The 14,110-nt window shown below is 33.5% G+C and overlaps 1 protein-coding gene across 2 annotated transcripts in view; it reads left to right on the top strand.

The window, feature by feature from the left end:
- Positions 1–14,110, top strand: part of ASCC3 (activating signal cointegrator 1 complex subunit 3) — a 337,466-nt gene that overhangs the window by 38,865 nt on the left and 284,491 nt on the right. For both annotated transcript variants that reach the window (XM_089921889.1, XM_022553310.3), the window contains exon 4: positions 832–1,391. In XM_089921889.1, the coding sequence (XP_089778015.1) occupies positions 832–1,391 (560 nt within the window). The remainder of the gene's footprint in view (positions 1–831; positions 1,392–14,110) is intronic.

Here is a 14,110-nt window from a genome sequence, read left to right as displayed (position 1 = left end):
TGACTTTTGGGACCTTTTCAAGATTGAATTTCCTTTTTTCTGCTCTTAGAATATTCTTTGAATTCTATGACACATATACAGGTTCTTCTTTTATTTGAGGGAATCAGATATGAGATATTAATGCCTTAAAGAAATTAGGGGCTGCTCCTTTTTACTTCCTCTTACTTTAGTAAGAATTTACTTCTGGCCTCTTCTCAAGAGCAGAATTTAAAAGAAAATGTGTAATATGGCTGACTTTATTTTAAAAGATTCTTTTTATGTTCATCCTTGACCTTTCTACCCTTGTAGAAAAGGTATTAACTGTTTTTAAAACTTTATTTTTTATGGAAGTGTAGTTGATTTATGTATTAAATATTTTTGAATGAAAACTATGTAAATTTATTTCTTGCCATCTCAAGTGTATAGTACGTGGAAAGGAAGTTAGGGATTTGTGAGGCTTCCTTCCAGCTCCAAAAGTCTATAATTCAGACTTCTTTTGCACCTTACTTATTTAACTAGCTCATCAAATCAGTTTTTAAAATTTGGTTTTAAATAAGATTTAGCTAATGCTCCAAATTGTTTTTAGAAAGAGGTCAGGGGTTGTTGTAGGTAATTACTTTGCTATAACACTGATAATGGGTTATTTACCTAATACAATTCTTTGGGAATTTGGGAATGGACTTAAAGGGATTTTCCTTTTCCTGAATTGGCTATCTTTATCCATCTATAGCAAAATGTCAGTGTGTTTTCACTGTTGGATTTACTCAGAGGAGGATTTGTAGTAGTTTCTTTGAAAATGGAAGCTTCAGCCATGATCCATTTGAGCTAATGCTGTTTCTTTTGTCTGAATAGTTGGAACGGATAATGGGAAAGAAGCAATTGAAAGTGCGGCTGCATTTCTCTTCAAGACATTTCACTTGAAGGACTCTGTTGGTCACAAGGAGACAAAGGCTATCAAACAGATGTTTGGTCCCTTTCCCTCATCATCTGCCACTGCAGCTTGTAATGCTACTAATCGAATTACTTCTCGTTTTTGTAAAGACAGTCTTACTGCTCTCGTCCAGATGACAACAGATGAATACGGTGATAGAGTTTTATTTGGTAAAAATTTAGCATTTTCCTTTGACATGCATGATTTGGACCACGTAGACGAGCTGCCAATAAATGGTGAATCCCAGAAAACTATAAGTTTGGATTACAAGAAGTTTCTGACTGACCATTTTCAGGAGCATTCCGCCCCGGACCTCAAGCCTGTGGAAAAAGCAAACGACTCCTTTTTGTGGTGTGAAGTTGAGAAGTACTTAAATGCAACTTTAAATGAAATGGCTGAAGCAACAAGAATAGAAGATCTTTGCTGTACTTTATACGATATGCTTGCTTCTGTTAAAAGTGGTGATGAACTTCAGGATGAGGTATAGTTGAAGTAATTGCAGTTTTATCTTAATGTGAATTATCTTAATGAAATAGCCTTTTAAAATATGGGTGGCTGGCAAAGAAAGTATTTCTTTAATATTGTGCTACAGTGGTCAAATATGTAGCCAAATGGTTTTACATAGTAGACATGTGTATCTTTCCACTACGTAGTTGTAGGAGGACTGTGGGTGTAATGAATAGTAGAAGAGTCTAGGGCAGTAGTTTGGGTGTCCACAAGTCCTGGTTACTGGGACAGTTCTGGTTAAACCTGTTGTTACATTGTAATAATTAGTAGTGTCTCTTCTTCAAAAAGTATATAGGTTTGAATGATAAATTATATGGTTAATCTAGTAATAACTGTTTACATTTGTACAGCATTATATATTTCTATGAGTTCTTTGATGAAAATATAATAAACTTCAAAACATTAGAAATTTTATCTATATACTGAATGACTTACTGATTTAGAAAAATATTTTTGACTAGTTTCTGTGATTGAAAGAGTAAGCTTTGAAAAACAGACTGATCTAGAAGTAATTGGACTGTTTTATACTACTTGTTTAATAAAGAATTGTGTCTTTATACGTTTTTTATATCACACAAAGGAAACATTATTTTAATTCCTTTCTATGCCACCATTTGCTTATGTTATTCAAAATGATGAATTACTCTTACCGTCACATGAAAAGTTCAGTTTTGCTCTCAGTTACTGGCATTATATTCATTATCTGATATAAATTTAAAATAATGTCAGCCCAGTTTTAATACTGGATGAGTAACATATTTGATGAAGGATTAAGAGAGGTGGCATATTGTTGTAGAAAGGGCAGAGACTGAAATCAGAAGTCTTTCCTTTCCCACATTTTGGTAGTGAGAGTTCAGGTAGTTGAATCCCCTAGAGGCTTTTTTTGCTGGGTTCTCTCAGGATAAAAAGAATGTGTAGATTATAGAATTGGTATAAGCCTTAAATGAGATACCATGTGTGAGATGATAAGTAGCATTTAATAAATACTCGTTACATGGTAGCTGTGATTATTTTTGTTATTGTTGTTATTATTGAAATTAAGAATTTGAAAATCACATGGAGTATCAGGAATGTAGAAAAAAATCTAGGTTTCCCCCACCCCCAGAGGAGAATTAATTTAGGGAATTATCTGTTTCCATATATCAGAGTTTTATTAGAGTGTATACCTGATCAGTAAATAGATTTTCATCTATGTCTTGTTATATATAGATGTTTCAAGTAATTAATAAAATGATGCTTGGAGGCTGGGTCTTAATTCAGAGAATTATTATTTTTACTGCTATTTTTTTTTCTGTTTTGCTTTTTTAATTCTCACTATTCTAAAGAAAATCTTTTGAATTGAGTTTTTGAAGTGAGTTCTGATTTTAAAAGTCTTTGCTAAAATAGAAAAGATGTTAATAGGAAAATACTCGGGAATATTGGAGATGGCATATACATATCTCTTAGTATTATTTCAATATTAAATGCTATTTGCAGTTATTAATATTGATGTAAGTATTGATAGAGTTCTGTAACAAGTTCTTTGGAAAAGTGAATTTTGAGTTATTGATATTATCATAGTTCGTGGTTGTACAGCTGGGGTTCATTCTTTATAGCATTTCTTTTTTTTTGCGGTACGCAGGCCTCTTACTGTTGTGGCCTCTCCCGTTGCGGAGCACAGGCTCCGGACGTGCAGGCTCAGCCACCATGGCTCATGGGCCCAGCCACTCCGCGGCATGTGGGATCTTCCCAGACCGGGGCACGAACCCCTGTCCCCTGCATTGGCAGGCGGACTCTGAACCACTGCGCCACCAGGGAAGCCCATCTTTACAGCATTTCTAATTTTACATTTGCTATTAGCATTATTTCTTGACTCTATGCGGATGGTGTTATTGACCCATGTGAGTTCAGTCCTGAACCTAGCCCTGTTCCAGATATGTGCCTGATCCTAAACTTGGTTAGAATGTCTTCTGAGGGAAGACTGTGTTTTTAGTACTTATTTGCATTATAGGTGATTCCAGCATCCTTTGAAATTTTGATATAGAATAATTAGCATGGTTTAATACAGTAGTTCCCAAACTTTGTTCTCAAAACTCCTTTACGCTCTTAAAAATTACAGAGGATCTCATAGAGTTTTCCTTATGTTGTTTATCAGTATGTTCTATTGATATTTATTGTATTAAAAATTAAAACAAAAATTTTAATATATTATTAAATATTGTATTTATTAAAATAATACTAAAATAATACTAAATCTATTAATATAAGTAAATATTACATTGATACTAATAACACTAAATCTGTTACATTAATATAAGTAGCATTTTTATGAAAAGTAACTTCTCTGAAATAAAAAATAGTATGAAGAATGGCATTGTATGACATTTTTTCAAATCAATTAAATGTCTAGCTTAATATAAGACAGCTAGATTCCCATATGTGCTTCTGCATGCAGTCTGTTCTTATATTACACATTATGTAGCCTCTGGAAATCTCCACTCACTTTATACTCGTGGGAGGATGAGATGAATGAGGCAAAGACTATTTTAGTGTTATTATGAAAATAGTTTTGGACCTCCTGAAAGGATCCTGGAGATTCTAGACCAGACTTTAGAATCACTGATTTAATGTATATACTACAATTTGGTAAGGAGGCTGTCGTGATGTTTTTGGTACCCAGAGTAGGAAATCTAATATTACCATGCTGAATGATTAACATTAATTTTTCATGAAAAGGTTTTATATCTGTTAGTTATTGTACATTCTTTTTGGTAGTCTTAGCCCTGCTAGAATTTAAGGACACCAACATTAACCAGGTTGACATTAAAATAATGTCTCTTCAACTGTGAGGACAAAATATGTGCTGCTTTTTCTGTCGTCTTTCCACCAAATAATCAGAAGAGCCCTTCCCCTGCCCAGAATCTGAATAGAGAGCTACCATTGGGTAAAATTATACTTAGAGAATATTTAGAATCATAGAGTTCCCCCACCCAATGTATTATTTGTGTGTCTAGCATTCTATCCAAGTGGTGCCCATATAATAAGGGCTACTTACTCTAATGAAGAGTTTCTTTTTTTCAAAAGGCATCTTATCCCTTGCTTGAGTAGTCCTCATGTAACTTACTTGTTTTGCTGACTGATAACTGCTCCTGTTACGTCTGCCATTTAGTCTTGTGTCTGTACAGGGGCAGTAAAGTTGTAGATGTCTACTCTTTTATATGACTGTGTTTTAGACATGTGATGGCAGTTAAATTTTTCCCTTCCTTAGCCTTTTTTTCTAAGTGTAAAACTCCTTCAGTTTTCCTCTACATTAACATTAATCCATTATATCAACACAATCTGTGTACAGTTGTTCAGTTCTCCATAGATCTAACAGTATTGACCGGTAGAATGCTTTCATCATCTCATTTCAAAGATATCAAACTTTCAGTTGCTTATCCAATCTAAGAACAACTAACCTAATAATCTCATAGGAAAAAGAATTAAGACTATTTTGCCATGATTTTACTTGTGAATTCTGTTCTTCTGTTACATTTCCATGTGTTGATATTTAAGTTATAATAATTTTCACAACCCATCATTTTTATCATTTCTTTTTTAAATTGGGGAATTTTGCCTTCATCTGGAACTTCTGTTTTCCTTTGTTATTTCTCAGAGATATTAATGACTCTGACCTCAACTCTGTAAGCAGTTCTTGAACCTTGGGATATGATTCATCAAGGTCTGAACACCTGAACTTATTTATTTGAAGAAGTTAGGTGATTCCTTACTACTTTCTCCATAAGGTAGAACTCAATATTTCTCCATGGGTAGCATTCAATATTTTTGGTATTTGTTCTGCTCTTTCCTGTCTTAAGCTAATAAATATTCTCTGTAGGAGAAGATGCATGCAAAGTGAGAATGGACTTGCTTCTCCCATCTTCCTCAGGGAAGAACATATGTCCTGGTTTTATTTCCTTGCTTCAAGCTTGGTAAAAGAACTCTCTTTGTCATTTCTCTCGTTTTTACGTGCCTAGATATTTTTAGAGCTTTAACCATATAGACACTACTATAATAGGTTTTAAAAACATATATGTAATTATGATAGTTTTTATTGTGATTTTGCTACCATATTGTCTCTCATGTCCCTCTAATATTTTTCAGTTTATAGTTACTGCGTAGCCATAGTGTTTTATTAAAATCCAATTTTTTTCTCTTATTTTTTTCAGGATTGTGGTGGAAATTCTAGCCTTTTATGCCATTTCATTTTTTAATGCCAACTGTTCTTTACACAACTTTATTTTTCTAATTTAAAACAAAGCATCATTGTAGAAAATTTAGAACATAAAATGTAGGAACGAAATCATCTGTAAGATTCTCACTACTATCTAGCGATGGCCACTGCATATATTTTAGAGTATATATTTTAAAAAGTATGAATACTTAAGAAAATGGGTCCTATAGTATATGTAATGCTTTTTTGTTACTTAACACTTCTATGCATGTTTTTTGACAATAAAACATGCAATATATTATCTATTGTATTTTTTTTTAGTTGAAGTATAGTTGATTTACAATGTGATTAGTTTCAGATATGTAACATGGTGATTTGGTTAATAACTTTTAATGCCTGCATAGTATACATTTATCATCATATCCTAATTTATTAAATTAATACTCTGCTATTGAAGATTTAAGTTAAATCTAGCCTTTCCCTATTATAAATAACATTGCAATAAAAACTCTTATGCTAAATATTTGCTAATACATATTTTTCCCTTGAATATATTACTAGTACTGAAAATTTTGCATCCAAAAGTACTGACAAAATTCTTTCCTGAAAGAATCTACCAGTGTACATTACTGCCTGTAGTGTATAAGAGTATCCTTGTACTTACGTTCTTGCCAATGCTGCTTATTAGGGACATAATTATATCTCACTGTTTTAATTACATTTATTACTGCTGAGGTTAAAGATTTTTTCCCCATATATTTATAGGCCACTTACTGCTTTCTAGTGAGAATTGCCAATTTTTCATTTGATGAAGTTCAATTACTCTTTATAAGGGAATTTATAATGAGATTAAAAAAATTTTTTGATGTTTTGAGTGTACAAATAGGCAAGTCTATTCATCTTTTCATTTAGGAATCTTCTTTTGGTATTATGCTTAGAAAGGCGATTCCAAAGACATGATTGAACCTCCCATCTTTTTTGAACTTTTTTCTTTTTAGTCTCACTGGTTTTAGTCAGAATGTTACTTGGATCAGATGTATCTTTGTATTTAATTTGTAGGTGCCTATCTGAATATGTCCATATTGCATACTCTAAAGTGATCTAGCCATTTTCTCCCAAGGTTCTTATTACTTCCACATTGTCTGCCATTTTAGGTTATTCATTCCTACTTTTACTTTTTAAGGGATGAAATTTTCATGAGGAAAGTTCACGTTCTACTTTTAGCTGAATGTAAAATTTAGGAAAGGTCAAGACCTGCTATAACAGGTCTCTTTAGTTTTATGGTCTATATTGGGAAAGCACTGGCTGTATGTTTTTATTTATCTTGGTTGAATGTTGCTTTTACCTCCTTCTTTGTGGCTCAAATTGTTAGAATAATGGGCTGAATATGACGATAAAATAGATAAATATAAGTCCATATACTTGTAACCAGGAACACTGTTAATTATAGGTAGAAGATCTAGTTCAGCAGCTTTCTCTAGTTGCGGCGAGTGGGGACTACTCTTCGTTGCAGTGTGCAGGCTTCTCATTGCGGTGGCTTCTCTTGGTCCAGAGCAGGGCTCTAGGTGCACGGGCTTCAGTAGTTGTGGCACGCGGGCTCAGTAGTTGCAGCTCGTGGGCTCTAGAGAGCAGGCTCAACAGTTGTGGCTCACGGGCTTAGTTGCTCTGTGGCATGTGGGACCTTCGCGGACCAGGGCTCGAACCCGTGTCCCCTGCATTGGCAGGCGGATTCTTAACCACTGCGCCACCTGGGAAGTCCCGAAAAGGTATTATTAATATGTTAACTTAAACTCACAATGAGGACTTAAAAATACTTGCTTGTTTCCAATTTGTGGTAATAACAGATTCCAAACTATTTTGCTCAGAGTTGGAATGGTTGTTCGAGGAGTAAGACCTTTTACCAAATTGCGTACATTTAGTCTTATTCTTCTCTGTTTGGCACTGTTCATTCACTCGTTTATTCATTCATTCTTAGCTGTGTGTCAAGTACTCTTAGGTTTGGGGAGACAAAAAGGAAAGGTAACAAAGTTTAATCAACTCACTCCCATTATCTTGCTTTCTTAAGTCTCCTCCTCTTGGAATTTTCATACATATATTTAAAAGGAGAATGGGCATGAAAATTATGTTTGATATATTGAATGTTATGACTAATTTGGAAGAGCATATGGATTTTATAAGTTGAGAAATATCTGTAATGTTTTGATATGGGAAAGAAATAAGATAAATACATTTTATTAGTAGAATAAAGAATAAATTTCTGTGTTTGAGATGAGTAAAAAACGTTCTGGATAATGTTTATCCAGTTGATAAACACAGATAAGTATGACTTAGATTTAGAAATTGCTGTAAGCATTTTTAAAATATTTAAAAGTTAATACATTATTTGTCCAGCTTTATATGTACATGTGCACATACGCACATACATACATATTATGGCTGTAAATTTCTTTTCACTAAGGCAACTAAAAATCAGCATATTTTGTTTTTAAGAATCAAGGAAGCTATCAGTTTGCCACGTGCATGAAAATGTAAAGTAAGCTTTTAAATATACAATGGTACCTAGCTTTAACCTTACTTACTATACATCTAATTAATTATAGTATGTGAGGAATAAATAGTATTTACATTCCAAGTAGTTTTAACTAAATCGTGACCTTGGTTTTAGCTTTGTTAAGTTGTTGTGTTAGATTAAGTACCTGTAAATAATGAACATTAGTTATTCTGAAAATATAATTTATCTCATTCTCTGCAGTGCAACAACAATTTGCATAGCACATTTTTCTTGAGAGATAAATAAATGCTAAATAAATGCTGTCCTAATTTTCACAGTCATTTTCTTTTGTTGTTTAAGACTTTATTTTGGAATGTATGAATACTTAATAATTTTTTATGCCACAAACCAAACTAAGAATAATTTACAATGTTGTAAATAACATACTGTGCTTTATGTAATTATTCTGATACTGAGTTCCATATGGACTGTTAATTCAAAACTTTTTTCAGAATTACTCAGTTAACATTTCTTTTAACATACTTCATTATTCTTTGTTTTCAATATGCACATCATTTCATGTGCTAATCTAAAATTGCTTGTTATCTCAAAGGAAGACATTCCCTAAATTGAGTATAGTTTTTCTTTGAATACCATGTTTACTACAGTGTATAATGTATGCTGTTTATACAGTAGAGGTGTAGATACAACTCTAAGTTTTAAAATGCCTCCCTTTATAATTAAGAAAGGAAATACATGGATTTGCCTTAGTTTAATTTATGAGAATCAGAATGCCTCCTCTTTTTCTTGGGGCTTATTGGATAGTCACTGGTGCATCACATGGTTTTCCAATCCTTCTACTATTCTTAGAATCCCAGCCTGAGTAGAGAATTTGTAAATTACCCTGTTTTAATACTAATACCTAAGGTTATTCTGACTTCATAAAATAAACTTCTGGAGCTTTATTTATCTGTTTTTTAAAAGGTTTCTATAAGAAAGCAATTATTTCTTTCATGAAAGTTTGAAGCAAGTATGCTTCTAAAACTATGTTGCCTGGTGTCTTTTTGTAGGGCGGACGTTAATTAGCAATTCAGATTTTCCAGTCGTTGGTTTATTCAAATTTTCTATTTCTTCTTAAATCAAATTTGATAATTATATTTTTCTGTGAAATTAGCCATTTCACTAGCCAAGTATTCAAGCTTTTTGCTCTAAAGTTATTCATAATGTCTTCTTATTTAAAAAGAAAAATTCTTTTACACTAGCTTTTGGTTATGTTGCCCCTGTATTTCTGTCTGTTTTCTACTTTTCTAATTTTTGATAGAGGAGTGTTTGTTTTCAGAGAACCAGCTTTTAATTTTGTTGCTCTTCTCTTTGTTTTTTTTTCCCCACATATGTTTTAGCTTTTATTCATATCGCAGGTATTAGTTTTAAATAATAAGACATCTGGCAGTTTCCCAATCTTTAGATATGAAGTAGTTGGGACAAGCCTGATGTCCTTGTAGTTACATCCAGTTATAGCAGGTGTATTTGTTTCACAGTGGAAATGGGTTTCTTCTGTAAAAATTTTAATCTGTTTATAACTACTTGTTTTCTTATGCAATCAATAATAATGATGATAACATTTGAAATACTCTAAAAATATAAAGTGACATCAAGGACATTTATTGTATCAGAAAAATAAAGTAGATTCCAATGAGAATGTTAAAAGAGGTGTATATTTTATGACCCGATAACTAATGCTGATAGAAAATGACCTCATATTGATCATTAATTACCTCTTTTCATTACTTACTCATTTTCTCCACAAAGATTTGTTAGGCATCTTTTTTATATTTTACTAGGTAGTTTTTGTTTAAACCACAAGTGTACGATCATTTAAACTTTACAAATATTTATCAGCAGTAGGAGAATAATCACCTTGATTGATATCGATTTAAAATTCTTTTTTCCTTGAATCATTTATCATCTTTTTTTTAATTAATAAACTTTTTAAATAGCAGCCTTAAGTTTACAGAAAAATTGAGCAAAAAGGATAGAATGTTCCAATATACCCTCTTTTGTTTTGTTTCATAAATTCTTTTAATGGAAGCAACTGCTCTCTTGGAGCTTTGTAATAGTACTGACTTGAAAGTTTATCACATTGTTCCATATTACCTTCTTCTGGAGTGAACTTAAGTTCCGTTGTTGATTTTGTTGACTGTCATTTTTAGTTTAAGATTTCTTCATATGTTTTAGAATTTTAATTATGCTGATGTTGATGTTAATTTGTAGCTTCTTCCTCCCACATTCGCCCTCCTCCCCATCTTAGATTGCTATAGAGTTGTGGCCCCAAGTCTCATTTTGGTAGTAGTTCTTTTCAGCCCCTTCCTATAAACCGGGGAGCCCCATGCCCATGCTCTGGCCTCAGCTAAGCCTTGTTCTGCTTTGCACATTGTTTACAAGGAGCACTTTTTTTTTTTTTTTTTTTACATTTTGACCATGCCGCAGCATGTGGGATCTTAGTTCCCCTACCAAGGATTGAACCTGTGCCCCCTGTGGTGGAATCGTGAAGTCTTAACCATTGGACTGCCCGGGAGATCCCCACAGAGCACTTTTCATCTAGGTTGTCTCACAGGAGCCAGACTCCTGGCCTTGCTGTCTAGAACTGGAGCTCAGCTTGTTACTTTAGCCCTACTCGGTGTTTTACTTTTTTTGGCTCAATTTCTGGTCCAGGGAGATATTTTTCTTCTTTTTAAGTTTGAAGTGTCTTTTAGGTTTTTCTCTTTTTCAACCTTACCAGAAGAGGTGCATTCACCTTCTGCAGTCTTACCAGAAGTGCATTCACCTTCTGCAATCTTACCAGAAGAGGTGAATTTTGTGCCATACCTTCTTTTTCATCTTAATTGCTAATACTTGTTTTCAGAAGTCAGCCTCCTTCACATGTTAAGCATAAAAGGGAAGGGAGTTTTTTCAAGATAGTTTTAAGAAGAAATTTAAAAGTAAAATATATTTTAGTTTAGTTTTTTTTAAGAGAAATGACTGTGATTATCCTTATAGGATCATCATATTTTTTATTGTGACAAACTGCTTAAGGGTTTTGTTATTTAGAAACACTCTAAAACTTGAAAATAGTAGAATAACTAAATTCAGTTTATAGAATGTTGATTGTACTGTCAGAATCAGTGACCAATAAACACTTATTCAGCTATTCTTTCTACTTAGGGTTAAAATTGAAATCTTAAGTTTGCTCAGGGCAATGGAAAATTAATCATGACAGTTATGTAGTTTTAATAAGAATAACTTAACTATAGACTTTACAGGTATTTTGATAATTTCAACAACAACAAAAAACCAAACCAGGAGCTCATTGTTACTTATATTATTAGTAAGCCTTATATATTTTTTGCTTTATTTTGATATTTTTAACCCTGTCTCTTGTTTTATATGAGTACCTGGTTATCATAACTTCATTGCTTATGCATTTTATGTATCAACTGATACCCAGAAAAAGTGATGTGTGGTATAATATTCCTGGAGATTCAATTTCTGTGTAGAGAGTTAAGTGTCTTGAAAATCCCCCAAATAGAAAGATCCCCTAGTAAATGCTGTGATTTTTATTGTCTATGCCAATAAGGAAAGAGGCTAAACATTATTCCTTGCATATTATCAGTCTACCATGACACATAGTAAATCTCATAACAATAGTAAATGTGTATTTGAATAGTTACAGGTATTGCTTTCTGTGAAAAATGTTAATTTTCTTTTGATATACAATTAAATAAGCTTACTTGGAGAGTAATACTTTACCCACTTGCTCCATTTTGTAAATCTGGCCATATAGATGCTCAAGCAAATTTTTCATTTCTGTTTGTAAGCTGCTCTTCTTTTCCCTAACCAGCTTAGTTCAAAGTGCCATCCATGGCTCTTCTACTTGGAAAGAATATAATGGACATTCTGCACTTATTGCATCTCTTAAGTAGTTCCAGTTAGATATTAGGATAAGGGATTTGCTTATTACCTCAAATGATTAAATTGTTAAAACATCTATTTTATTGCTATTATGAACTAATAATAATTATATTATTAAAATTACTGAAATAGTTTTTCAGTGATCAGAATTTTTAGAAAATGGTGTATGTTAGCGTGATTCCTATGTGGTTACATTGTGCTTGATTAAAAAAAAAGGTTTTTCATTTGAAAAATAAGATTTGGTAGAGGAAATAAAGTTTAAATTATTCATTGGTCCTTGTACTATTAGTTATCAGCTGATTTGTCTACATGATTTTTTTGGTTTATATAATTAGTGTTCATTCCAAATATGGCAATTTGTGAAAACCTATTTTATTTATTAAGTTAGTGATGCTTTGTGTCCTTAGCGGACAAAAAGTTTAAAAAATTGGTAAATCAGGGCTTCCCTAGTGGCGCAGTGGTTGAGAGTCAGCCTGCCGATGCAGGGAACACGGGTTCGTGCCCCGGTCTGGGAAGATCCCACATGCCGCATAGTGGCGGGCCCATGAGCCATGGCCGCTGAGCCTGCGCGTCCGGAGCCTGTGCTCCGCAACGGGAGAGGCCACAACAGTGAGAGGCCCGCGTACCACACACACACACACACACACACACACAAAATTGGTAAATCAGAATCTGGTTTGTGTTTTTTTTATTTATTTATTTTAAAAATAAATATATTTATTTATTTATTTTTGGTTGTGTTGGATCTTCGTTGCTGTGCGCAGGCTTTCTCTAGTTGTGGCGAGCGGGGGTTACTGTTTCGTTGTGGTGCGCAGGCTTCTCATTGCTGTGGCTTCTCTTGTTGAGGAGCATGGACTCTAGGCGCGCAGGCTTCAGTAGTTGTGGCTTGTGGGCTCAGTAGTTGTGGTTTGCAGGCTCTAGAGTGCAGGCTCAGTAGTTGTGGTGCACAGGCTTAGTTGCTCCTTGGCATGTGGGATCTTCCCGGACCAGGGCTCGAACCCATGTCCCCTGCATTGGCAGGCGGATTCTTAACCACTGTGCCACCAAGGAGGCCCTGGTTTGTATTATTAAAAAAATAATAATAAAACGTCTTCTGATTAAATAGTATGTGTTCATTGTAGAAAATTTGGAAAAGAAAAAAAATGAAAAGTGTGAAATTTCGTGATATTCTTTCCGCATTTCTCTGTATAGGACTTGCTTGCATATTTTTATGCATGAGATAATTTGAGTAAAAAACAGAATTTAATGAAATAAAAAATAAAGACAACTGTCAAAAGCAAACAAGATATTCTTCAGTAGGGACATGGATAAACTGCGGTATTCGGTGATAAAAGAAAATGAGCCAGCAAGCCATGAAAAAACTTAGAAGAACCTTAAATGATTATTGCTAAGTGAAAGAAGTCAATCTGAAATGGGTACACACTATATGATTCCATCTATGTGACATTCTGTAAAAGGCAAAATTTTGGAGATAGTAAAAAAATAAGTGGTTACCAGGGGTTGGGGAGAAGGGAGAAAGGGGTGAATTGGTGGAGCATAGGCGATTTTTAGGGCAGTGAATCTCTTCTGTATGATACTGTAATGATAGATACATGTCATTGTGGTCATCATACATTTGCCAAATCTTGTACAATATACAGCACAAAGAGTAAATAAACTCTAATGTAAACTGTGAGCTTTTTACAAAAACCCTAATTTGGTAGTAAGTGTGATAAACTAGACAGATAGATTTTGCTGTGTAAACATATTCTATCTAGATCTAAGCAGTGTTTTACAGTGCAATCAAAATATCTCCTAGACCAGTGCTGTCTTTTTGTGATGATTGAAATATTTTGTTTGCTCTTCAACACAGTAGTCACTAGCCACATGTGGCTGCTGATCTCTTGAAACATGGTTAAATGTAACTGAGGAATTGTATTTCATATTTTGTTTAATTGTAATTACTTGGCATACAAATAGCCTTGTGTGACTAGTGGCTACAATACTAGATATTGAAGAATCTAAATTAGACAAGATATATCGAGAAATGTCAGCAGTGATTAATACAGTTAAATGGAGTTAA

The sequence above is a fragment of the Delphinapterus leucas genome, chromosome 12 (genome assembly GCF_059928025.1).
Source record: "Delphinapterus leucas isolate spDelLeu-1000000601 "Yukka" chromosome 12, BTC_Dleu_Yukka2, whole genome shotgun sequence".
NCBI lineage: Eukaryota > Metazoa > Chordata > Mammalia > Artiodactyla > Monodontidae > Delphinapterus > Delphinapterus leucas.
This window is presented reverse-complemented; position numbering and strand designations above follow the sequence as displayed.